This window comes from Eulemur rufifrons, chromosome 3 (genome assembly GCF_041146395.1).
Source record: "Eulemur rufifrons isolate Redbay chromosome 3, OSU_ERuf_1, whole genome shotgun sequence".
In the NCBI taxonomy this organism is placed as follows: Eukaryota; Metazoa; Chordata; class Mammalia; order Primates; family Lemuridae; genus Eulemur; species Eulemur rufifrons.
This window is the reverse complement of record NC_090985.1, coordinates 27,612,784-27,638,126: the sequence shown is the minus strand read 5'-3', so window position 1 is coordinate 27,638,126 and position 25,343 is coordinate 27,612,784. Positions and strand designations below refer to the sequence as shown.

General features: G+C 42.1%; 1 protein-coding gene across 5 annotated transcripts in view; it reads right to left on the bottom strand.

Moving 5' to 3' along the window:
- The window catches only part of TRAPPC9 (trafficking protein particle complex subunit 9), a 604,744-nt gene that overhangs the window by 418,753 nt on the left and 160,648 nt on the right, over window positions 1–25,343 (bottom strand). For all 5 annotated transcript variants that reach the window (XM_069465953.1, XM_069465949.1, XM_069465951.1 and 2 more), the window contains one exon: window positions 14,807–14,931. In XM_069465953.1, the coding sequence (XP_069322054.1) occupies window positions 14,807–14,931 (125 nt within the window). The remainder of the gene's footprint in view (window positions 1–14,806; window positions 14,932–25,343) is intronic.

The following is a 25,343-nucleotide window of genomic DNA, read 5'->3' as shown; positions in this document are numbered from 1 at the left end:
TCCCCATCACAAATGGAGATATTGACACATTACAGGTTGTTGGTGAGATGAAAAGAGCTCATCTTTTGTAACAAAAAGCAATAAACCTTTCAAAGATTAATAAGTCATGTCAAAAGGGCATAGGAACCAATTTAAAAAAGTTCTCTTGGCCAATTATGACAATTTGAGCAATCAGAATAATGACTAATGGATCAAAACATTGAATCAATGAAAATCCATGAGTCTACAATGATACTCAATAAAAAGCGGGAGGAGATAAAACCCTAACTTCTCACCATATGAAGAAGCTCTTAAACAGTTCCTTACTTTGAAATTGGAAAGTAAAAGAAAAAGCATTTGTTTCTGTTTTTCTAGTAGGCACTGTATTTCTGGGGAATCAAATAGCCCCAGTAGTTGAGCTGAAAGTTCCAATTTATAAGATAAGGCCACTTCATAAAAGTAGAAGAAATAATAGAGAAAATCATTTTATAAAATTTTAAAGATATTACTAAATCAGGCAAAGATCATCAATTGATTTTAAAACATTAGATGCATGGCTGATGCATTTTTATGACTGCCAAAGTATTGACACCCAGAATACTCCAGTTACAAGAAGAAAAAACACAGTGGGCTCAGAACTTCACCACCCCATCCAGGGGTCAATCTTAACCTCACTAATGGTGGGACAGCCAGAGACTGGGCATCTCTAGGTGATGCAAGTTGAAGTACAACTTCACCTATGAAATATTCTAGGCAAAAATGTTTCATCTGAACCCAGAAAGCCTTTACATACAACTTCCAGTTCAAAGGAAATCAGGGGATAGAAGGAACAAATCAAATAGAACTGTGAGGAAGCAACTAAACAAATCCAAAAGGTAGGACATTCTACAGGACAATTGGTTTCTTCAGCAAGTCAGTGTTCAAAAAAAAAAAAAAAAATGGTGCTAGCTTAAAACAAATTTAAGCAACATGGTGACCAGATGAAATGAGTGGTCCTGGATTATATACAGATTCAGACTAAATAGTTATAATAGAATTTTGGGGTAAAATGGGGGAAATTTTAATATCATCTGCATCTTAGAAGAAATAAAAAATTACTGAAACAGAAAATGGAAAAGCACTATGTGAACAAAGCAAGTTACAAAATAGTATTTATAGTGATCTAATTTTAATTTAGGGGAAAAACACACACACAGGTGTATGTGTATGGGAGTTCACTAAAAAAACAGATCCAGAGTGATATACACTCTGGTTTCACAGTAGCAATCTCTGGGCAGGAGGACAGTGAAATTTCACTCCTTTCAGTGTTGCTGTCTCAACTGTATTATTGGATTAGTTTTTGCTGACACTGCTTCTGTAATGATGAAGCGTTTGCTGTTCCTCTGAAATGTCCCCATGCTCTAACAGCCTGGCAATACTGCTCTGTGAGATCAGGACAGTGACAGTGCTAAATGCTTGTCATTTATGATAATGCCAATGACGACTTCATTTGATGAATAGTAAGTCCTCTAGCAGGAAGTAAGATGTGAAAAATCAGGGAGCTTGCAGGGAGGTTGAGCTAACAGACAAGTGCAAGGTAGATTCCATAGAAGTGACAGATGAGGCCAGCTGGAAAACCAAAGGAATTCAGCTGGAGGCAAGTAGGGGCTCAGCCAAGGTCATGGCCCCGTGTGGTCATGGAAAAGATCACAATGGTCTCGAGACCTTTATTGGGAAGAACCTGCAGGACTTCCTGGCTAGCTGGGTACTGCAGGTGGTGGAAGGATCATCTATGAGACCAGGGTATTAAGCTTCAAAGACTAAGTACATAAAGAGAAGCCAGAAGACTTCTATCACACACAAAATGGAGGGAAATGAGGCATATGAGGGAAATTACAGCATCCAGCAGTCTCAAATTCGGTGAAAAGATGGACAATGAGTGAGGGCAGTGAGAAGATCAACCATGGGAGAAAAGTTCACAGATACTTCCAGAGAAAGTAATTCATAAAAATGCTGAGGATTTAAGCCAGATGCTAGAAGGTTAAAAGGAGGGAAAAGACAATAAAAGAAAAAGAAACAAGGATATGTAGGAATACTCAAACTAGATGCAGAGTGATCATATTAAGTAGCAATAATGAAGTCTCTATTACTATGACTAATGTCAAATTTCTGCTGCCTAGAAAATTCTTAGTGTCAAACAAGGTAAACAAGGGGTTAAACAAAGTATCACTGGTAGTTAGAAGATACAAAGATTACCAAAAACATGGATAAATCATTTGACAACTCAAAAGTTATCAAGAGGAAGTCATTCATATTGCATAATGCATGAAACCATGTCCTGAAGACTACAGTAAATGAGTTCATTTATGCTTTGTTTTGCAAGAATAGGAACCCAAAACTACTAAATATCTAGAAAGATCAGAAACATTCATTACCAAAAGCATCATTTATAAAAAGAGTGTTACGTAAATCTCATTAATACAGTATTAATGTTCTTTAAGTTCTGTGATCCAGAGGAAATGATAAGATTAAGAATTTTAACTTAAACAAATTCTCAGAGGACTGCCACTCGATGGCCTGCTTGAAAACAAGAGATTTTTAACTCATGAATGCACAACATGAACTTTTTTAAAAATGGAAGAGTACAACTCAAATAGATTAATGAGAATACAGATGGAATCCCAGTCCAGGAGCCCTGCTAAATTCTGTTTATCTGCCATCCTGACAGGTGGTTCAGGCAGGTCTGCACAACATCATCAGAATCCACACTCCCGCTGGCTAATCCTCCTCCATTCTCCATCTCAGGTACCAGAGGCAGCACCTGCTCAAACCTTGCAGCCAGCCATCCTTGTCCTTTAACCTCACACTCCATGCTGATTTGCATCATGAGGTACGGTTGACAGGAGAAGCCTCTGAAAGACGGCCACACCTCTCTACTCCCACCTCGGTAGTCCCATTTCAGACCCTCACCATCTGCCCTGTTGACTATCTCAGTGAACAGATCCTTCACACCTTTTGCCATATTTATTCCTAAGTATTTCATGTGTTTTGAAGGTAATGTCAATGCCAAAAAAGATGCTGCATCAGGATCAGGTAAGTTTATCCCAAGAATGCAAGGTTGGTTTAAAGTTCTAAAACCAATCAATGTAAGTCACCATATTAACAAACTAAGAAAGAAGAACTATATAATCATATCAAAGGCACATTAAAAAGCATTTGAGAAAATCCAGCATCCATTCTTGGTTTAAAAAAAAATTCTCAACAAACTAGGAATAGTGGTTCAGAAAGGTAAAATAATTATCTTCCATGTTATGGAACTGCTTTTAAAGTCAGCCAAAGCATTTTCTACTGTATCTGACTCTCTTTATGCATCTGGTCTTATATTTGCTGTCTTGCTTCTCTTTCTTGTCTCAAAATTTTGGCATGGATGCAGAGAGACAGGAACACTCATACACTGCTGGTGGAACTGCAAATGAGTACAACCTCTGTGGAAAGTAACATGGAGATACGTCAAAGAGCTAAAAGCAGAAGTACCATTTGATCCAGCAATCCCATTACTGGGCATCTACCCAAACGAAAAAAATACATTATATAAAAAAGACATCTGTACTGGAATGTTTATAGCAGCACAATTCACAATTGCAAAGATGTGGAAACCCAAGTGCCCATCAATACATGAGTGGATTAATAAAATGTGGTATATATACACCACGGAGTTCTACTCAGCCACAAAAAACAATGGTGATCTAGCACCTCTTGTATTATCCTGGATAGAGCTGGAGCCCATTCTAAGTGAAATATCACAAGAATGGAAAAACAAGCACCACCTGTACTCACCATCAAACTGGTATTAACTGACTTAACTGACCAATAGTTGGTAGTAACATTCATTGGGTATTGGGCAGGTGGGAGGGGGGAGGACAGGATGGGTATATTCACACCTAATGGGTGTGGTGTACACTTGTCTGGGGGATGGACACGCTTAAAGCTCTGACTTGGGCAGGGCAAAGGCAATGTATGTAACCTAAACATTTGTATCCCTATAATGTGCTGAAATAAAAAATTTTTTAAAAATTTTCCTTAGAGCCTGTTATTTATAAAGCAGTGATTTTCTTCATCATAGGATGTCTTACACATAATCTGAGATGGACACCAACCAATTCTTCGTATCCTGTCTTCCTTGGCAGAGCAAGGAAGAAAACCTAGGACATTTCAGTTTTGGTTTTACAAAGGCAATAAACTTAGCTAGGGTAGGTCATATGTTATTACTCCCTATGGTCTAAGGTGGCCCCAGAGCCCATATATAGAGTGTGGATCTTTAAAGTGGCATTCAGGATTCTTCACTTGTGCTCTCACCTTATTTTTCATTTCATCTTTCATTGTCATACTTCAGCAGAATGGCTCCAAATATGTAAAAGAAGCCCATTCCCTCTTGTTTTTGCTTGGGCTGGTCCCTAGTCTTGGAATGCCTTTCTCACTCTGCTGACAGAAAGGATGACTCTTCCTCCTTTCTGCCTATCTCCTTCACAAGCCGCTCAGGATACTTTTAATGGTAACCCTCATTTATCAAGCACCCATAATGTACTAGATAGGGGTAAGGTAAAACAGCATTTTCTGCCTTTGTGGAGCTTTGGTTTTAGTGGGATGACAGACTGCTGATGACTCCATCAAACAACGGTTTGAGACCACAGGACCTCTGGGCCCAGAGAGGGGATGCAGGAGTTGCTGCCTCTCTTCAGTCCCAGGACACCCGGTCATTTTCTGCAGTTGGGTTCTGTGTAATCTGCTTCACTATAAGAACTCTCGTTGATATTACTAAGGATTATCTCCATTTCGCAGATGACTTGAAGTAACCCGTCCACTGTGACAAAGCTGGTAAAAAAGCTTCAGGCAGATCTTTCTAGATCTGTCTGAAGCCAAATAAATGTGGGGTTGTTTTTTTTTCCTCCTTTGTTTTGCCTGTTTCAATAGTGGAGATATTTCCAGGGGGTGAGGGATAGAATTCTTTTGTTTGATGTCATCTCTATTTAAACTGCTTCGGATTTTTTAGGAACTAATAATGTCACCTAAATGTCCTTACCCAAGGCAAACATATTTGCTTTCTGTCAGTCATTCTGAATAGCAAACCTAACTCAATTTTCTTGTTTGGCAAGAATGCAGTAAAAGAACACATTTCTTCCTACTGTCTGTTTCTCTTCCCCATTGTCTTCAGATGAGTCATGCTGAATACAGTGGCAGAAGCTGGTTTTGAGATAATAGTTCACAAGTCTTACCTGGCACTGCGAAGGTGCCTCACAATTCCTATAGACACTGCATATGAACCACCAGACACTTCCTGGGGACAGGGTCTCACACTCAAAGATTTGAAGGTTTCTGGTGCTGTGCTGCTATTAATCCTAACCTGTGGAAATGCCTCAGACTGGAGCAGGGCTGTCAGGTTTATACATTTGCTAGACGTGTATTTCTACATTTCCCCAAAATAAGCATTTTAATGCCCAGATTTAATTTTAATTGTATGCTTTTGTTATGTTAAAACTTATATCACAGATGTTTATGAAAATTCCTTCTCAGGAATCCAGGTACTATAAATCAGTCACTGAGGCACCTCTACGTGAAATACTTAGAGAAAGCTCAGCCTGTGCCAATCTCTGTGAGGTACATCAGAAAGGTCTAGATGTATTCTTAAGAATGCTTACCGTCTAGACCCACAGACAACAAAAAATGCAAAACAAATTGAAAAATATTTCATCTCGTAAGGCGGTGATCCTCAGAGTGGGGACCCCATAGCAGCAGCAGCCTCACCTGGACTTATTAGAAGTGCAGATTCCCAGACCCCCATCCAGACCTACTGAAAACGGGGCCCAGCAAGCTACGTGTTAACAAGCCCTCCAGGTGATTTTGTCACATGCTGACATTTACAAGCCACTGTCTCAAGGCACTGGTATGACCAGAGGTAGCACATGATCAATAGGAAAATGAATTGAGAGAGCACAGCAATTCTTTAGAAAGCATTTCATTTTCTTGTCCATTCATTTGACAGTTACTGGGAGCCTACTATGTGTCAGCCCCTGTACAAGGTTCTAGGAATGCAAAGATTAATACAATATCATCCTTAGTTCTCATTAACTCACAATCTACTGGGGAAAATTAGGCATATAAATAATTTAAAATGTTGGCAGTTGATGCCGACATTCCACACAATGTCCTGACTTCAGCACAGTCAATCATCACTGGCACAGGCTGCAAACACCCTGCATGGTCATGTTCCTCCTCTTACACACTATCTCTGCAGCAATTTGCTCAGGAGCTACCTGAAATAACAAGTTTACACTCCCATTTCTTTACTTTTCTATACAGCACTTATCCCAGCCTGGCATTTGTTTGCTGTTTGTCCCTTCTGCCAGAATGTAAGCTCTGGGACTTTGTCTTCTTCACTGTTAAACCCCCAGTATCCACAACTGGCCATGCATTAGTTGCTCACTAGATATTTGTTGAACGAATGAATTAGAAGAGACATTGCAGAGGGTTCAGATGAACAGCAATCATCACAGAAGGCAAAAGTTCTAAAGAGTCACAGAAACTCAAGGAACATTCCTATGACCTCTCTCTGTCCTGAATATTTGTTTTAGAATTCCGCATGCAGCAGACTCCCTCATCTCTTACGTCTAAATTTCTTATTAAGTTTTGAAATTGTTGAGCAGATTAAAGGATTCCTTTGAAGCTTTTATGCTTAAACTTTATAGAAAGAAATTCTCTGTCTCTGTAACTATTACTGGGATAGATTAGAAATAATTTGGAACTGAATTGGATTTGCCATTTTGTAAGCTTTCTTATCTACCAGGGCTAATAGCAGACACTTAACTCCTTACAATAGCCCAGGAGAAAATATTATTATCTGCAATTCACAGATAGGAAACTGAGGGTCAGATAGCCTGAAAAGCTTATACTCGACTGCTCTATAAATATGGCTTGAATCAATAGAGAATGTTGTATATCCCATAATAAGTTTGACAACTTAGAAATTATATATAGAGGGGCAGCATGGTATCATGGAAATAGCACAAGCTGTGGATTCAGACATTTCTGGGCTTGAATTTTAACTTCTACTTAGCAACTGCTTGACCTTGGGCATATTATTTAATCCTTCTGAGCTGGTCAGTAATTTCCACTTGAATAATGTGAAGTTGTAGTCATGAGGGAAGTTATCTGTAAATACTGTTAAAGTGCTAAATCCCCCTGGCGTGACATCCCTCGCCTCTCTGTCCCACATGCCTCCCTGGCCTTGGCGTGTTCAACTGCTTGCCATCCTCAGGTGCCAGCTGGGAAGCAGCTCAGGGGCCGCTGGGGAGGCCTGGGACCACGAGTTCTGCGATCTGATGGCCCGCTGCTATTGGGGTGATTCTGGGCGAGCTACCCAACACGTCCAAGCCGCCTTGTCTTCGTCTAGAACAGAAGTGCTGAGAGCAACTTCACCTCACAGGCTGTCTTCCCCATCACCTTGTCTGCCTGGTGAATCCCACTCCGTAGCCTTCACTCTCAGAGAACAAGCTTTACTTGCCTAGTCTATAGTAGGTTTTTTGTTTCCTATTTCATTGATTTCTGCTGTGGTCTTTATTTATTATTTCCTTTTCTACTTCCTTTGGGTTTATTTCCACATGTTTTCCTAATTTCTTAAAGTTGAAGCACAACCCCTGGCTCCTATGGGAGGTTCCCATGAATGAAACTGTAGCTATTATGCCTACCTGCTGAAATTTTAAAAGGCAAGATGTTGTTGACAAGGGTGATCAAGTACCCACAAGCTCTCCAAAGCCAAATGTGCACAGAGCCTAAAGGAGGGCCTGGCCCCCTCCCCCTGGCAAACTCTGGTTTTGTTAGGATTTCAAAATGGCTTCCCAGTAAGCTATAAGCAGGTGTGAAGTGTTTACAGAGCAATATTGTAGATGGAGGGGAGAATGGAATCTATTTAGCAGCCAGAGAGCACACTATGATAAATGGCTGCAGCAGTCTTTGCTGGAATTGGCTCCCTGACTATTCCACAGTCGTTCCAGCCTCTCAAAATGCTGTATGCTCCAGGGCTCAGCTGGCTCCCACATCTCCATGTAGTCCTGCTCTGGGGGCTGTGAGTTGGATGCTTTGGATGGGCAAAGCTACAGGTAGCCTTTAGAGACACACAGCACAGTCCAACTCAGGTGAAAGGCCTCCTGCTACCTGGGTATTTCTGCAGCCCAAGCCCGGGACAAGCACCTCAGAGCTTTGGTCCCTTTCAGGAGCCCTTGCCCTGTCCTTGTCATGCTGCCATATTATATGCACATTGTAACCAACGTAGAAGGTAGACACTAGCCTCACTTTATTATTGGGGAAAGCAGTGCTAAGGAGCACTAAGTAACTGGCCTAAGGGCCACAGCTGATCTGTACAAAGACCAGGCTCCAGGCCACGGGGCTGACTCCATAGCCCTGCTTATTCCAGAGCTCCTCTTGCTGTTAACAACCAGCAGGTCAGTGACTGACCTGGGCTCACTGACCAAATCTCATTTTTCTCTTTACAAAGAAGAACGAAGTCCCAATTGATTTGGCCCAGCTTTATTTCCTTCCCCTGCCAGGCTCTTTTATTATTTAAGCCTCCCAACAACCCTATGAAGGAAGCATTATTGTTCCCTTTTATAGACGGGGAAGTTGAGAGTCAGAGAGGCTTTATTGTAGAGTCTGGCTTATATAAATATTATTTCTAATATGCATTCACTTTACACAATCTCTATTTTCAATCCTGGAAGAGTCTTCACAAAGTATGCAGGAAAAATAGTCCCGAACATGGACAGACACAATCACTGCTAGCTAAACAGGGGAAGACATCTTTCTGGAAAATCTGAAGACACACATGTTATCTTTTCCCACTTCTTGGGGTGCTCCCTAGAAGCAGTTTTCACTGAGTTACTTGTTTCCATGACTACGCCATTCCTCAGTGATAATTTTATAGGTTTAGCACGATTCCAATTAAATCGCATCACTCCTGCTTCAGGGAGAAGGGCTCTGTAACAAGCTCATGGTGCCAGAGGCCCCCACAGATAGCACCATAAGCCACTTCACTTACACAGGTCCTGCTCCGCTCCTCAGAGAAGCTCAGCTCTACCACAGAAGACAAATCTTGACAAAGGAAAATGCCACGTAATTTCATAGGTTTGAAATTACCACCACATTCATCAGCAATGGATCTTAGACAAACTGAATTGCTCCCTTTTACCCCTGATGGCTCCCAACATCCCACCCTGCTGGCCTTTGATGGTGCCGTGTCTGTTACCGGGAATGCCCTTCTCTGACCTTTCATGTCAAATCCTATCCTTCTTAAGGGTTGAACCCCGGGATGAGGATTAGCGGAAAGGATGGGGATCCATGCCCTTACTCCACCACTCACCAATGCCGTGAACTTGGGCAAGTCTTCCCTAAACTCCAGTTCCTCACTCACTCATAGGATACTTGCAAGGATTGAGTGAACTTAGGAACGTAAAGCACTGAGCACAGTTCCTGGCCCACAGAGCACAGTCTGTAAATATTAATTCTTTTACTCTCAGTTTCCCAGGAAAAGGCACCAATGGAGGAGGATCCCAGGGCGTTCGATGGAAACAACAGGAATTTCAGTGCGGCTGAGGGGTAAAATGGGAGTTCTGAGACAGAGAGAACCAACAAACTGGATGGTCCACTGGGTCAAAGCATAAAGGGGCTTGAGTGCAGAATACAGAGGCTCTGGGATTCTGGTCCACAAGTAAAATTCAGGAGAAAGATGTAGTAAGAGAAGAAGGTGTCAGAGTGCAACGGACGGAGACCAATAGGGGTGATTTAGATAGTGTGACATTATCTCAAGGAGCCTCAGTTTTCTAACTGGAGGAGAATACCATTTACTCAAGCAGCTCTCATGAGACTCTAGAAGGACAATTTATATATAAGTGCCTGATACACAGGACTTGCTTGGTAAATGGTGATTATATTTAAATAATTACATTTAAATACATCTACAAACCTTCATCTATATCTATATACATTTATCATCATTCAAACAGAAAAACACCACATTCACTCTCGTAACATCCAACTGTAGAAAACAAAATTCATGCCACAGGCACCATTACTCAACCAAGTGTGAACAATATCTCCTGAATTTTGAAATTTTACACTAAGCTGTAAGAGTTTATCCTGTAGGAGAAAGAAAAATCCTCTCATCATCTAACAGAGAGCCTGAGATGTGTTACATGCCCCCAAAAGAAGTATGAGTGAATAAGAAATGAAGGAAGGAACTGATGATGAACTCAGCCTGCCTACGAAACCCTTCACAGCCTGGCCACAATTTCCCTTCAGCCCTGCACAATGTTCCTGTGCTCCAGGACACCAAACACACAGCAGCATGCTATGCACATGCAGACCTCCGTGCCTTTGCACATGCCATTTCCAACTTCAGGAATACCCTCTTCACCCCGGTTTGCTGGCTCACTCCAGTTTGTTCTTCCTTCAATATACCATTTAAGTACCACTTCCTCTGATAGGACTTCCTTGACTTCCTCTGCACAACCATAGCAACGAGCACTACCTGTATTCTAGTAGTTTTTTGTTTTATTTTGTTTCCTTCTATCTTGCCCACCAGCCCATGAGTTTCTTGAAGTCAAGAGCTGTCTGATGCATCCCTGTGTGCCCGTCATCTGGCATGCTACTCAGCACATAGTAGGTGCTTAGTAAACAATGCTGAGTGACTACGCAGTACTAACTACATTTCAGTTGCTGACTTATATGGCAGCCCCCCCAGTTAGAGGGCACCTAAAAAGTAGGCCCCTGAATTCAATCACTGTGTCCCACCTGACAGGGCCGAGCATCATAGCTGACCCACGACTGGAACAAAATATAATGTTGTGCTTTAAAGCAAACACGTAGAGTGAGGGTGAATCAGAAAGGGCCCTGAACCCAGCCTTGGTGGAGAGTCAGCACTGCTGGGATAGGAACCTGTCCAAAGGAACGCACCACCCAATGTGCCGGACACATGCTCAGGGCCAGAGGCACAGGAACACAGTGGTGTAAGGTGGAGCTGCCACATCTGGCCCCACTGCATCAATGCAAAATGGAGGGAGGGACAAGGAGTAGACAGGCAAAATGAAGACCTCGTCTCTGGCCTCTACCCAGGTAGAGGTCTGGAATAGCACAACAAAGGGTGAAAGGAAGATACAAAGCAGAATGAAGTTGAAAAGTAAACTCTGGGGGACAACTGGAGCCTGAGAGTGGGGCTGCTCCGTGGAGAAGGTGGCAGTGGCAGTGGACAGCCTCTAACAGGATTTGAGTGTGGAGAGACAAAGGAGTGGATACTAGTCGGCTCCTTTCCCATGGAAGAGTCCATATACCTGTGTCTGAATTTATGTCATAATACAAATAAATGCAGCACTCCACAGTGGCCTCAGAACCATTTACAAACAAATGTAAGCACCCTGGTCCCCCAAATTTCCTAAGTGTACCCATGCCAGCTAATCCCTACTATAATAAAGGGAAATAAACAGCAAAAGGAATCACACATTGAACAAAGTAATGGAGAAGGCTGTAAGGAGTTCAAGTGCTCAGACAAAAGCACACGGATGATCTACATATAAAAGTTCACCTGCTCTCACACCAAAAAACCCAGCAGAGCTGCCAGAAGTTACTATAAAACTTAAGCCTTTCTATTACTCTGTCAACATTTAGGAAATAAACACTTGAGATATTGATGGGCTCAAAGCACCATCTTTCCAAATAAGCATTTTTCATTCCATCCTCAGCTTTGAAAGAATAACGAGAAAGCATGTGGAGCTGAGGGCAGGCACTTCCAGAATGGCTTAGTGAGAAGTGTGGCTAAACCTCTGCCCAGATAGCAAAGATAAAAATGGACAAAGCCATCAAGAACAATCATTTAAAGATTTTTCAAACTGAGCAAAGGCATATAACAAATTGAGAAAAATTTATTCATGAAAATCGACTTGGTCTTGATAAGAATAAGGGAGACTGCATTTAACCAGGGACTGTTCCCTTCCCTCCGCCTACCCCAGCTTCTCTGTGCACGAGCTCAGCCTGGGCAGGGGAGGCAGGTGGGAAGACTGGCAGCTCCACTGCTGCTGGAAGAGGCTGAATTTTTTTGGAGCAGAGAGTGGAAAACCCATGTCCAGGGGTGTCATCAAAAATAACAGCAGATCTCAGGAGCAAACAATCAGGGAATGCTTACATTATAGCTCGCCTGAAGTCACAAAACTAGTTGGAACAAACAACAAAGTGGCACAGATCAGCCAGAAATTTAACAGAAAGATCCAGGTGCATGAAAGAGGAAAAGAAAGGTCAGGCAAGGTGGCTCACACCTGTAATCCTAGCACTCTGTAAGGTTGAGACAAGAGGATCTCTTGAGCTCAGGAGTTCGAAACCAGTCTGAGCGCTGAGCAAGAATAAGACCCCAACTCTATGAAAAATAGAAAAAAACTCAGCCAGGCCACCTGTAGTCCCAGCACCTCAAGAGGCTGAGGCAGGAGGATGGCATGAGGTTGCTCTGAGTTAGGCTGATCCATGGCATGCTAGCCCGGGCAACAGAGCCAGACGCTGTCTCAAAGAAAAAAAGGAAGAAACAAGAGCAAAAGAAGGCCTGGTAGCATCCCATTTATCCCTGGTGGCCTGCACATCCAGAAGCCCACACACACTCAGGAGAAACCAGACAAGGCCCCAGTGAGCCACTGGTCCCTGGCTCAACATGAGGCCTTATGAATTCAGAGAGGAAAAACCAGGTATTACCCAAGGCACACGTAGATCCATTGGTGAGGGGTGGAAGCCTCGCTGAATCAAAGTGTTTAAGCACAACTCTAATCACGTATTGGATCACTAAGCCCCACTGAACCTGGAGTAAGCCCTAGGAATCCAGGTGAACAATAAAAATAATAATTAGAAGGTAAGAAACAAGCAGAGACTTCGCACACTGTCGGGGAAATAGACTCCACAAAAATAAGTCAAGGCAAATTAAAAAACAAACAAATAAGAACAGCAACAACCACCACCCCAAGGAAGGAAGGGAGGTTTAGAATCCAACATGTTACATTACCTAAAAGGTCCACCTTTCCACAAAAAATTATAAAACACGCAAAGAAAAAGGAAAGTATGGCCCATACACAGGAAAACTAGCAGTTTCTGAGGGAGACACTCTCCCCCTGATTTCCTGAGGGGCATTTCTTTTCCATCTCTTTAGCCTTTACCCACCACCACTAGTCTTACTACCAAACCAGTACCGATCATCTGTTCAAAACCAGACACCAGCTGAGTGAGACGTCACTAGCAGCAGAGAGACCCTGGGTGACACAAACCTTCCTCCCTTCAACATTCCTCATTCCAAAGCTACTGCTGTCTCCAGAAAGCCATCGTGGCCACCGGCAGCATCCCTGACAGCTCTAAGAGGAGACTGTGTATTGCTACGGGTAAGAGAGAAGCGTGCTGGCTCCTCTCTGTGGCAGGCAGGAGCTGAGGCCACACACTGGGGCTGAGCTTCAGTGGCAAAGGTAATGACGCCGAGGTACATAAACACAAAGTCTGAGGGTGGCGAGGATAGGGTATAGGAAGGCTGGGAGTGGTGTGAAAGCAAGGGCCTTCTAAGAAAGTCCCCTGTCCAGCCTCCTCCCCACCCCTCCCTGTCCCAGCTCTGCCCCAGCAGCATCCTATGCTTTGTGGCTTCATGCGTGGGTCATGCTGTTTGCTTCTCTGTGCCTGTGCTCCCTCTGCTGGGAATCTCCGCCCCACACCCAGCCCCCTGGCTAACACAAGAGCCCCACCACGCAGCAACCAAGCAGCTGTGAGGGACAGCACTCCAGTGATGGAGGGCTCCCAGCTATACCAACACCCTCTTTCTTTACTGCAGAGAAAAGAACAAGGGAGAAGACCCTCCCCTGCAACCTAGCTCCTTATAGTTCTGATCCACTGATGTGACTTCCGTCAACCACAACTGGCCGTGACCTCACTTTCGACAGCATCTCACATTCCTCTACCCTTCACCTGAGTTTACTCAGAGCAGCCCCAATCCCTCAAAATCTGTTGTACCCTAACTCACAAGCATCTTGGCTAAGTCATTCTTATGGTCCTAACCAACCAATGCACCTCTTAATTTTGGCATAAGGACTACAAACAGCATTCCAAAGGCTGCCCCTAAACACATGCTCGCCTGAAAGTGACTGTGCGGCCTGCCCAGTCTCAGCTCTTAAGACCTTCAGTCCACCAGCCACACACACTGTCCCCAGCCTGGCTCAAACAGCCAGCGCTTCAGCGCTTTCCCACATGCTGATCACACAAAAACTGGGTGCTCTAGGACAGACCTCTCCTTGGAGCCAGCTGTCTCTGCTCCTGCTGGGCCTCAAGCCCCAAGGCATCTCAACTTTGTACTGACATTCACTTGTTACTGGTATATTCATTTTGGCTTCCTCGGTGCTTATTCACCAACAACTGGAAAGAGCTGACGAAGGATTAAGAAAAATGTATGGGATAAATATCTGAACTGAGAATAATTATGCAATAAATAAACTTTTCAAATGAATAGGGAAAAGGCAGGAAATACTCTACTTTAATCACTGCACTCTTTGAGTCAGCTCACAAAATCTCAATGTTTCAAGGAAACAAGAGTTTGCAACAGGAAAACACAACGCACTTAAGCTTCATTGTAACTGATTTCCAAAACATTGTACAAGAATGAAAAATACTGAGAAAGCAGCTGTCAAATATACACTTCCTTTGCCTTCTGAAAACACTCAAAACTTTGCTTCAGAAAAAGCTTTGTAGAAACCACGAAAGGCACTCAGCAGACTTGCCTTCTATAGCATCGACTCACCTTCACGTGGCTGAAGTCACCAGCTTTGCCACTCTCAGGTGGATTCACAGGTTTGCTCTCCACTCGGGGCCGAACGACTTGTCGAAAAGGACTGGACAGAGGAAAGCCACTCACACTGATTCCATCTAAAAAAGAATAAAAATTGTAAGTTAGCTTGATTTTTTTTAATGTAGGGGATTTTATTTAAAAACAATAACTAGTGGAAACTGAGACAGTAGGATTGCTTGAGCCCAGGAGTTCAAGAACAGCCTGGACAACACAGCAAGATCCTATCTCTGAAAAAAAAAAAAAAGTAACTGGAAGAGCACTCCAACTCCAGTTTCTGTCCTTACTATCCTATCTTATATTGATTACAACTGCCTGATGAATTTTCCATGAGCATACATTTACACCTACTATGCATAAAAAGTAGAGAATGTACCACCCCTGAAAAAGGACAGCTACTTTCCACCTGCAGTTGATGGCCCTAGGCCCCCCAGCCTTCCTTTTAAGCTCAGATCATGCCAAGCCCATCCCTCTCCTCAGGCCCTCTATATGAGCTGCTCCCTTGGCTGGCATGCTTCTCCCCCACTTTGTGGCCAGCTCCACTTTACCACTCTACCTTAGTCTAAATACCACCTCATCTCCCAATTTCAAGCAGCCACCACTCTCTGCCATGGGGCCATATTTAAGCCTTCGAGGACCATTCACTGCCACCTGGTCTCATTTGTTAATGTTAACTATCAGTTGATCAGTAAGTCCTCTCTGTGTCTCACACCCCACGTCCAGTCCTGCTAGCTCTCAGAGTACATCCACGAATGGCTTTCACGGCCAGCACCCTGGTCTGAGTCACTGCCATTTCCATCCTGGCTGCTCTCCCGCGTCATCCTCACTCCTGTACCATCTACTCTCCACACAGTGGGCAAGAGTAGCCTACCGAAGTATAAATCACACCATGCCCTTCCCACAGTGCCCAATTTACTCAAGAGGAAATGCCAAAGTCTGCACAGGTCTCCAAGGCCACCGCCTGATCTGGACCTCAGTCACCCTCTAATTCCTTCCCATTAACCAAAGAGAAGACCCCAGCTGAATTAGTGAGTTGTTTGACTTATAGTTTAATTTTTCAATAACATAAAGAGATTTCCTCCTAATAAGTTATTTTCGAGTAGTTTAAGTTCCCTAACAGAAACCAGCTGGCATGTAGAAGTATACCTATGAGTATGTCAAGTGTGATAGACTTCTAGTGTAAACCAGGCCAAGAGAACAAACAACCAGAGGCAATCTGTGCAAGTGCTAAAAGTTAATACTAATTTTGGCTTAACATGCATGGAAACAGCAGAGATGAAAGAGCAAATGATAGAAAATGAGGTTGGTAAGGTGTCAATTCACGTTGTATGGCACTTTATAGTTTATAAACTTGCCCCACTTTAAGGAAGAGCAATGAATAACCTGCCCAAGGTCATATTAGCAATAACTGATGTTAGACATAGTACCACACATGAATGGACATTTAGTAAAATTGATTGGATGGATGGGTGGGTGGCTGGAGGGTGGGTGGGCAGATGGATAGGTGGATATATGGGTAGGTGGGTAGGTGGATGGATGGATGGGTGGGTGGGTGGCAGATCTGAAACTCACTCAGTGGCTTTGATTCCAAGTCTACTGTCATTTTTACTATAACACAGTTGCTGGGAAACAAAACTTAAATGGTTGCACATGGGAAACAAACTCAATTAAGTGATTTCTTATTAAGGAAGTAAAGCTTCTTGTGATAAGATGAAGAGTATTTACTTTAAATTGATACAAAAAAGATATTTCCAAATTCCCAATCACTTAGACCCAAGGCCTTATCCCTAATATCTCTTTGCAAAAACTTATAATTAACCAAGCATTATAGAAATGGTTCATGATTTTCTTTTAAAATAGAAAAACTTCTCTTACACATCATTTACTAAGGTATGTTCCCTTAAGTAATTCAATTTCCAGGATGTCAAAAAGATATTCAACTGAGATAAAGAAGAATTAAATAATTTTCTACTTAGAGCCTTCAAATCTTCAAATGCTAAATTATCTTAAATAAGGTTTAAAAAATAGTCTCCTTGAAAGGTTTATTATACCTTATCCTCAGAACAGCACAAGCATGAATCAGACACTGAGCACCTACAGTAAGAAAAATCACAAATTGATCTGTTTCTATTAGTAATGCCTATGGAAGACACATAGACGATTGTGATTAAGCCTCTAAGGGTAAGTTTATCTCTGCCCTTCCAAAGCAAATGGAGGCGCCAAACAGGCCCTTGTTCAGGCGTCAAGTGCAGGCAACAGAGGCACATCTGACGCCCCACAAGCAGCTCAAGCTGAAGTGGTGCAAAACAGAACAGCAGAAGATTCTACTCCTGATGACAAGGCCATGCAGACTAACTCAGCTGCTGAGAACAACTAGAAAACACGGACCAAGTATTCTTAAAATCCATTCAAGCCTTAGAGAACTAACAAAAACAAGAGGGCTATGATCTAGCAGAAGGAAACACAGAGACATGAACCTGGCATGAAATTTCCCCTAGAGGTGCAGGAGGTCTGCATCTTGGCCCCCACCATCTGGCTGACCGACCTTTACCAAGTTACATAACCTCTATGAGCATTACTTTCCTCATCCCTAAAATGGGAATAATTAGAACACAAACTTTAGGATTATGTGGAAAAACAAATGAATTACTGCATATGAAGTATTTATCACAAGGCCTAGTGCATGGCAAGCATTCAACAAAAATAGCTATTGTTATTACTGCAGCAACTTATGCACATGTCTTAGATTCCTTACATGACTACAAATGCCTTGCAAATTGGATTCTTGTCAAATTCACAGTAGCTGACACAGGCTCTAGCGAATTGTAAGCCCCCAGTAAATAGTAACTAAATGAATTAATAGTACAGGGTCAAATATGTCATTTGGTTTACACACAGTTTACATACACACATGCACAACAAAAATTCCATCATCCCAAAGTCACATTCAATAACCAACTACTAGTTAACTGAAATTTCATCAGGTTTCTCTTATTTGCAAAGACTCAATCAAAAGCTGTTAAGTTAGAATAAGTTAATTTTCTCTCATTCTCCTAGCACCACAGACACAATTTATAAAACCTCTCTACTACACCATGATGCTTGCTGTGAAGGGAACTAGCATTGTTAACACAGACATTTGCAAAACATAAACGCCACATTTTTTTTTAGCATCCTACCCCAGAAACTATTTGGGCACTAAAACCAGGTGCCCAAAGGGGTATGCCGTCTCCTCCCAACCCACACACACATACACAGCCTGGCAGACAGCTTGGTTAGCTCTTCCCTAGGGAAGGCTCCCATCATTAGCAAACTACACAAATGCTATTAGCTGCCAAGGGACTCAGACCCTTTTTTGCCTTGGAAACATCAATCCTGTTTTATACTTGTAACAATGCTAAATTCTTCATTTCTGGCAAGGGTCCAGAGGTATTGGCCTATAGTGGAGAGATACAGTGAACATCTGGTTTTGTCTGCCCTGCACTCCCCTTTTTCTCTGAGGAGCAGCTCCTTCTCCATCCCGTGTGGTTCTGGTGGGATCAGGGGTGGCCAAAGATGGAAACATCCCACCAACAGAGGATAATCAGAAGACACAAAAGGGTCACACAGAGTCCTTGTATGAGATTTCACTTACAAACTCCAGGAGGAAAAAAAGAATAAGGTTTGTCTTCCTCTGAATCGTGCTCTGAAGATACAGCTATGGGGCTTTCCTGCAGCCATTCTTCCCACCTCACTGAGAGACTCTGGGAACTCACACAAGTCTACAAACCCTAGTTTTCTTGGCTCTAAAATGGGAACCAACTCAAGGAACTCCATGAGGTAACTGGTATAAAAATACTTTGGAAAAATAAAAATCTGCAACATCTTGGAACTAGAAAGCTCTGGGATATGGGCATTTGAAAAAAAAAAAGGCTAAAAATTACATCTGAAAGTTGCCTCCTTTTTTGGACACAGACCTCAAAAACCTGTAATCTTCAAGCTCAGAAAAATACTAAGAAAAACACACTATGGATTCTTTATAGACTAAAGAAGTCTGTTCTCTAATCCAATTGAAGATGGAAGAGACAAGTAGCATATAAATTACAAATGGGGACAGAATATCACCAGCATAGGTAGGAGGCAGAAACCAGCATTGGGAAAACTGAACATGAGCCCTTGACCCATACAAGAACAGAGCTGGAGAGAAGAAAGGAGCAGCTGCAGAAGGCTGGTGAGAGACAGGGTGGAACAAGATGTCGTGAGTAGGGAAGTAAATCACTGGGAACGCCTGTGAAGGATTTCTTTCCAGCTGGGGTAGGGTGGAGGGGAGGAAATTATGTTCAATCATTCGGCCAATTTTTCTGCCAACACAGGCTATCACAAATAGAACAGAGAACAGATTGGGATGACAATTAATAGGAAGACAAGACAAAAAAAGTTACAAACAGATGAAGGCAGCTTAGTAGGAAGACCAAAGAGTCTAGTGGATTTATCAGGACAGAGGGTATTTAAGAATGGTATGAGTCTGGTAGACGATCGTGAATAAAACTGAGCTTTTAGAGAGAACTTCATAGTTACCATTTATAGTGCTCAATTTTTCTATTAAGAGCATTTCTGTGGGCAATTCAGAAATACAATTTTGTACGCTAAAATAATACTTCTTTCTTGAATTCAGCAATATCACAACCATGATGACAATTGGGAAAAGTGATAGCTGAAAGCAGGATTTGTGCAGAGGAAAGAAAAATCAGAGTCAATAAAAACAGCTCTACTAGTAAGGGCTGACGGCTGAGTGCCATGTCCGTGGCTTGGCACCGGGCACTTGGTGGATACCATCTGACTGACTCCTCACCCTACAGCGTAGGCATTATCTTGTTGATCCTACAGATAAGGAGGCTGAGGTTCCAAGAAGATATGTCACTTGCTCCATATTACACAGTCCATCACACAGCCGCAGCAGGAACTCAGGACTGTCGGATTTGTCACTACCCAGCAAAACTGGGCCCAGTAACAAATTTCAGTCCTAACACTGAGCTCCTATAAAAGCCAAAACTGGGCCCAATAACAGATTTCAGTCCTAATGCTGAGCTCCTATAAAAGCTCACAAGCCCAACTTGTCCTGCAGCGCACCACAGGGTCACAACCATGCACCACGTGTTCCACTAAACCTACTGTAGGGACCCTCACAATGGCTTCAGACCCATCTCCAGTGCTGGGGTCTACTCAGGGAATGTGTCCGTTTTTGCACACTTTCAAAAAAGATACTAATGTAACTAGAATAAAATACATTAACAAAGGCAAAAGGAGGCAACATCTCTCAGTGGGAGTTTGTTCAAGTATGCTAGTCCAGGTAGAATATATTCCAGAAATGCTTTTTCATTTATTCATAAAATCCACAGGTGCCAAAAAAGCCCATCTGGTTATCATAAAATATCCTCAAGAAAAACAAAGCAGGAGAAGCAGTTGGCTAAGAAATTAGCCAATACTCATCCTTAATTTCCATAGAGAAAGGGGCATGTTCATTCATTCAGAAACTTTGGAATATGCTCAGGAAAGAAAAAAAATAATCACACAGAGACAGTAGCCTTCATGTGCTATTCAGATGGCAACAGTCCTCATTTTCCACGGGCAGCCTCAGCCTGAGACTGGTCTCCCTCTGTTGGACACTCCCTGCGATGGGACCAGACTTGAGGTCTTCTGCCCTCACTGATGTTAGGAGCTTTCACGTAAATGGATGCTTCATAACTACCAGTTGAACACATGAAATGTTTTGGGTGGCTCCCAACCGATTCCAAACTTAGATTTTGGTGACAATTGCACAACTCTGAACACACTAAAGACCACTGAACTGATGGTACTGAATTCTAATTCAACAAAGATTTTTTCTAAAGTAAAGGAGTAGTACAACTTTCTTAGGATACAAACACACTTCAGGGGAAAACAAAGATAAGGAGAAAAGACATATTATATCCAAATAAATACCAATTAGACCAGCAGCTAACTTAGCAGCAGTGGAAGCCATGAGATGGTAAGAATTCATCTTCAAAGTATTAAAGATAAATTTTCTGAGTGAATGAATGATCTAATTTCCTAGTTACCATGTGGTGAGAAATGCCTCACAGCCTCAGGTGCTGCCTGGCACACAGGTGGCCAGGGCACACCGCCTGGGCCATCATTCATGGGGACAGTGACATGCAGGTGCTCCCTGAAGTTGTGTAATGTGGAGGCCTGGAACTGCACGCCTGCATTGAAAAGCACCTAATAAAAAGGAGATGAATGAATGACTTTGTGAATTAATGTCTTCATAAATGAATAGGTAAATGACCATCTTTCCAGGGGAAAAAAAAAAAAAGCAAAGCAGGTTTTTGCTAGGCTTTCAAATCCAAGGATTATTTTTTAAAACTACTAGTAAATCACTTCTTTTTAGTGTAAGAATGTCAGAATGGACTGCGCAGAAGAGTGGTGAATTCCTTGTCATTAGAACTAGCAAAACAGAAGGCAGACAACCTCCTGACCAAGATCTTGGGGAGAATGAACTGAGGTAACCAGGCTCCCCCCAAGGCAGTACAAACTGCTTCCATCTCTTCTTTCTGGTAAGCAGCTGCAGTACTCTCCACGGCATCAATGCACCCTCTCCCAGGCCTTCTCCCTGTTCACACAGAGGAAGGCAGGACAGAACCCAGCTGCTGAACAAAGTCCCCAAGGATTGAGAGTGTTCTCTGCACGTGTCCAGAAGCAATCTGCCAGAAGGAGTACTAGACGTGGAGGCCAAGCCCTGGCTCTCATAACCCTGCCCCTCTGTCCCGAGGGAAGACATTCAGTGTTGCTGAGGATGGCCAATCACGATCTCAACAGTGCTAATATTGGGTTCCTTGTATGTTTCCACTCCAGGCTTTATCTCTTTTATACCTTGTTTACAGGTGTTACTCCATTTCTACTTGAAGAAAATACATAAATAAATGAACATCAATTCAAGACACAGAAATTGTTCAATTAACGTATGTTATTCTAGGATAAAAATGAGGAAAACAAAACCAGAGTCCCGTTAGTTTGAGATTAAAGTAGAATGCCTTTTTCATAAGATAATAAAGGGTGAATAATGGTGGTGTCCCAAGCCAAATAATGACATGTGCTTATTCTCCTTTTAGAAGCTAGAAATTGAAAGAACAATCTGAATGTTTTGTGCAGTCTTCACAGCAGTCCCAAGGCACTGCACATCCCCAAAAGACAGTGAAAGTCATTATTTCTTCATTAAACAGTCAGCCAAATCAAAGAAGTCACAAAGCTGACAGTTTCAAGGTAGAGCATCGATTTAAAAAGTTCTCAAAAGTAAAGGCTCTGCCGGGCGTGGTGGCTCACGCCTGTAATCCTAGCACTCTGGGAGGCCGAGGCGGGTGGATCGCTCGAGGTCAGGAGTTCGAGACCAGCCTGAGCAAGAGTGAGACCCCGTCTCTACTAAAAATAGAAAGAAATTATATGGACAACTAAAATATATATACAAAAAATTAGCCGGGCATGGTGGCGCATGCCTGTAGTCCCAGCTACTCGGGAGGCTGAGGCAGTAGGATCGCTTAAGCCCAGGAGTTTGAGGTTGCTGTGAGCTAGACTGACGCCACGGCACTCACTCTAGCCTGGGCAACAGAGTGAGACTCTGTCTCAAAAAAAAAAAAAAAGTAAAGGCTCATCCCCAACATCATCTCACAAAACCTTTCTTCCCCACAAATTAGTTTTAATTCCTATGGCCTAAGTCTCTTAGTACTAACTTTATAAAAGAGTTTCTCTCTTTTCTCCACCTCCCCACCCCACACACATATTTTTCAAAAATGTTAAGTTCCTGGGATTTGCTTTGCCCTTTTCTGCCATGGGGCTTTTACAACATGCATAAAAAAACTACTTTCCCACCCTACCACTTTTACCTATTTAAGTCCGGCTCCTTTTGTAAATCTTACCTCCATCGTTATTTCCACAGAAACCCTTCCCTAACCCTTTAAATTAGGTCAACCTTGATTATATACTCACAGTATCATATACTTTTCACACCTAGCACTTAGCAAAGTTATAGTTTTTCATTTATTTGTGAAATTGCTTGTCTCTCCTGTTAGACTTACGCAAATACAATAGCCACTACAGAAATGTGGGTATTTAAAGTAACTAAAATCAAATAAAATTAATAATCAGTCCTTTAGATGCATCATCCATGACTCAGTGACCAAAGCCACACGTGGCTAGTGGCCACCATGGTGGACAGCACAGAATAGGTCGTTTCAGCCAGGGCAGAGAGTCCTGTTAGACAGCGCTGCACTGACATGAGCTCGGGGAGGGCAGGGCCTGTGTCTCACTCCTCGGGGCAATCTCACGAGCAGTCGAGTGCACAGAATAACCCAGACACTCAGTAAACATTTGTGAGGGCGAGAGGGGGAAATAGAAACTATGATTGCTTACTTTGCTAAATTATGTACCACTTTATAAAAACCCAGAAAGAGGAAGGCAATTGCATAAGTTCTGTTACCTGATTAGAACAGAATATTAATCAGTTACTTCTATAACTTAAAACTGCATGACACAATTCCAGATATTCTAGAATGCCTGCTCCCTATTCAACAAATATTAATACTTGTGAGTACCTAACATGTCCCACACAATACTACACAAAAATTTAATTCAGGACAGCACACAGGCCCAAATGTGAAAACTAAAACAATGAAGTTTCTAGAAGAAAATATACTTCATGACCTTGATGTAGGTAAAGATTTCCTAAACAAAAACTGGCACTAACCAAAAGGAAAAGAATGATGATAAGATTAAGAAATTCTGCTCATCAAAAAACATTAAGAGAGTGGAAAGCCTAGGCACAGACTGTAAGAAGATGTCTGCAATAGCCATGACTGACAAAGGACTAATGTCCAAAGTACACTGAGTACTGCTATCAATCATTTAGAAGGTAAATAGCCCAATTTACAAAATGAGAAAAATATTTTAACAGACACCTCACAAAAGTATATCTCCAAATAATAAGCATATGAAATGTATGCAACATCATTGGTTAACTGAGAAAAGCAAATTGAAACCACAATGAAATACCACTATGCACGGACCAGAAACAGCTATAATTTAAAAGACTGACGGCCAGGCATGGTGTCTCATGCCTATAATCCTAGCACTCTGGGAGGCCAACGCGGGAGGATTGCTTGAACTCAGGAGTTCAAGGCCAGCCTGGGCAGGAGCAAGACCCCATCTCTACTAAAAAATAGAAAAAAAAAAAAAATTAGCCAAGAGTCGTGGCGCGCGCCTGTAGTCCCATCTACTTGGGAGGCTAAGGCAGGAGGATTGCTTGAGCCCAGGAGTTTGAGGTTGCTATGAGCTAGGCTGACACCAGGGCACTCTACTCAGGGCAACAAAGTGAGATTCTGTCTGAAAAATAAATAAATAAAATTAAATAAAAGACTGACAATACCAAGGGGTGGTGAGAAGCAGGAGCAAGAGAGAGCTCACACATAGTGTTGGTGTGTATGGAAATCAAAAGAATGACTTTGAAAATCTGTTTGGCTGTGGATCCAATAAAGCCAACAAAAATGTGGGCTTATGTCCACCAAATACATGCACAAGAATATTTATAGCAGCATCATTCGTAAGAGCCAAAAAGTGAAAACAATCCAAATGTTCATCACAAGTAGAATGGATAAATTGTAGTATTTTCACCCAATAGAACACCACCTAGCAAGAAAAAAGAACAAATGCAGCAACAAAGCAATATTCATGGATCTCAGATATAATGTTGATTGGAGAGAAAAAAAACAAGGCACATACACTGATTGATTTTGGACTTCTGATCTCAAGAAATGTAAAAGAATACATATGTGTTATTTGAAGCCAAATAAAGAAAACAAAAGATAGTATGTTGTATTTATTTCTTCTATATGAAATTTAAGAAGAAGCAACACTAATCTACGATGATAGAAGTCATAATTACAATTATCTTTGTGGGGAGATATCAATTGGCACAGGACTCCAGGAAACCAGAGGGGTGCTGGAAATTATTTATATCATGATTTGGGTGGTTATACAGATTAGTATGAGAATAAAAATTAAAATTCATCAGGCTGTAAACTTAACATTTGTGCTCATTATTGTATGTACGTTATATTTCCATTAAGAAGACTGCAAATACCATTTACCACACAACAAAAATAACGTATTTGGGAATAAATCTAGTAGGAATAAAACACTGTAAGACTTTCACAGAGAAAATTATAAAACGTTATTGAAAGATGTTAAAGAAGACAAATAAATGAAGAGAGATACAATATTCATAGATAGGAAGATTAAGTATCATAAAAATGTCACTTTTCCCCCAAATTGATGTGCAGATTCAATGCAGTCCCAATCAATGTTCTCACAGACTACTCTGAGGAAATTGACAAACGGATTCTAAAATTGACAGGGAAGATGAAAGGTCATCTGGTCAGGAGACCTGCCTCCCAGATTCCAAGGCGCGTCAGCACAGGGGAGGGAG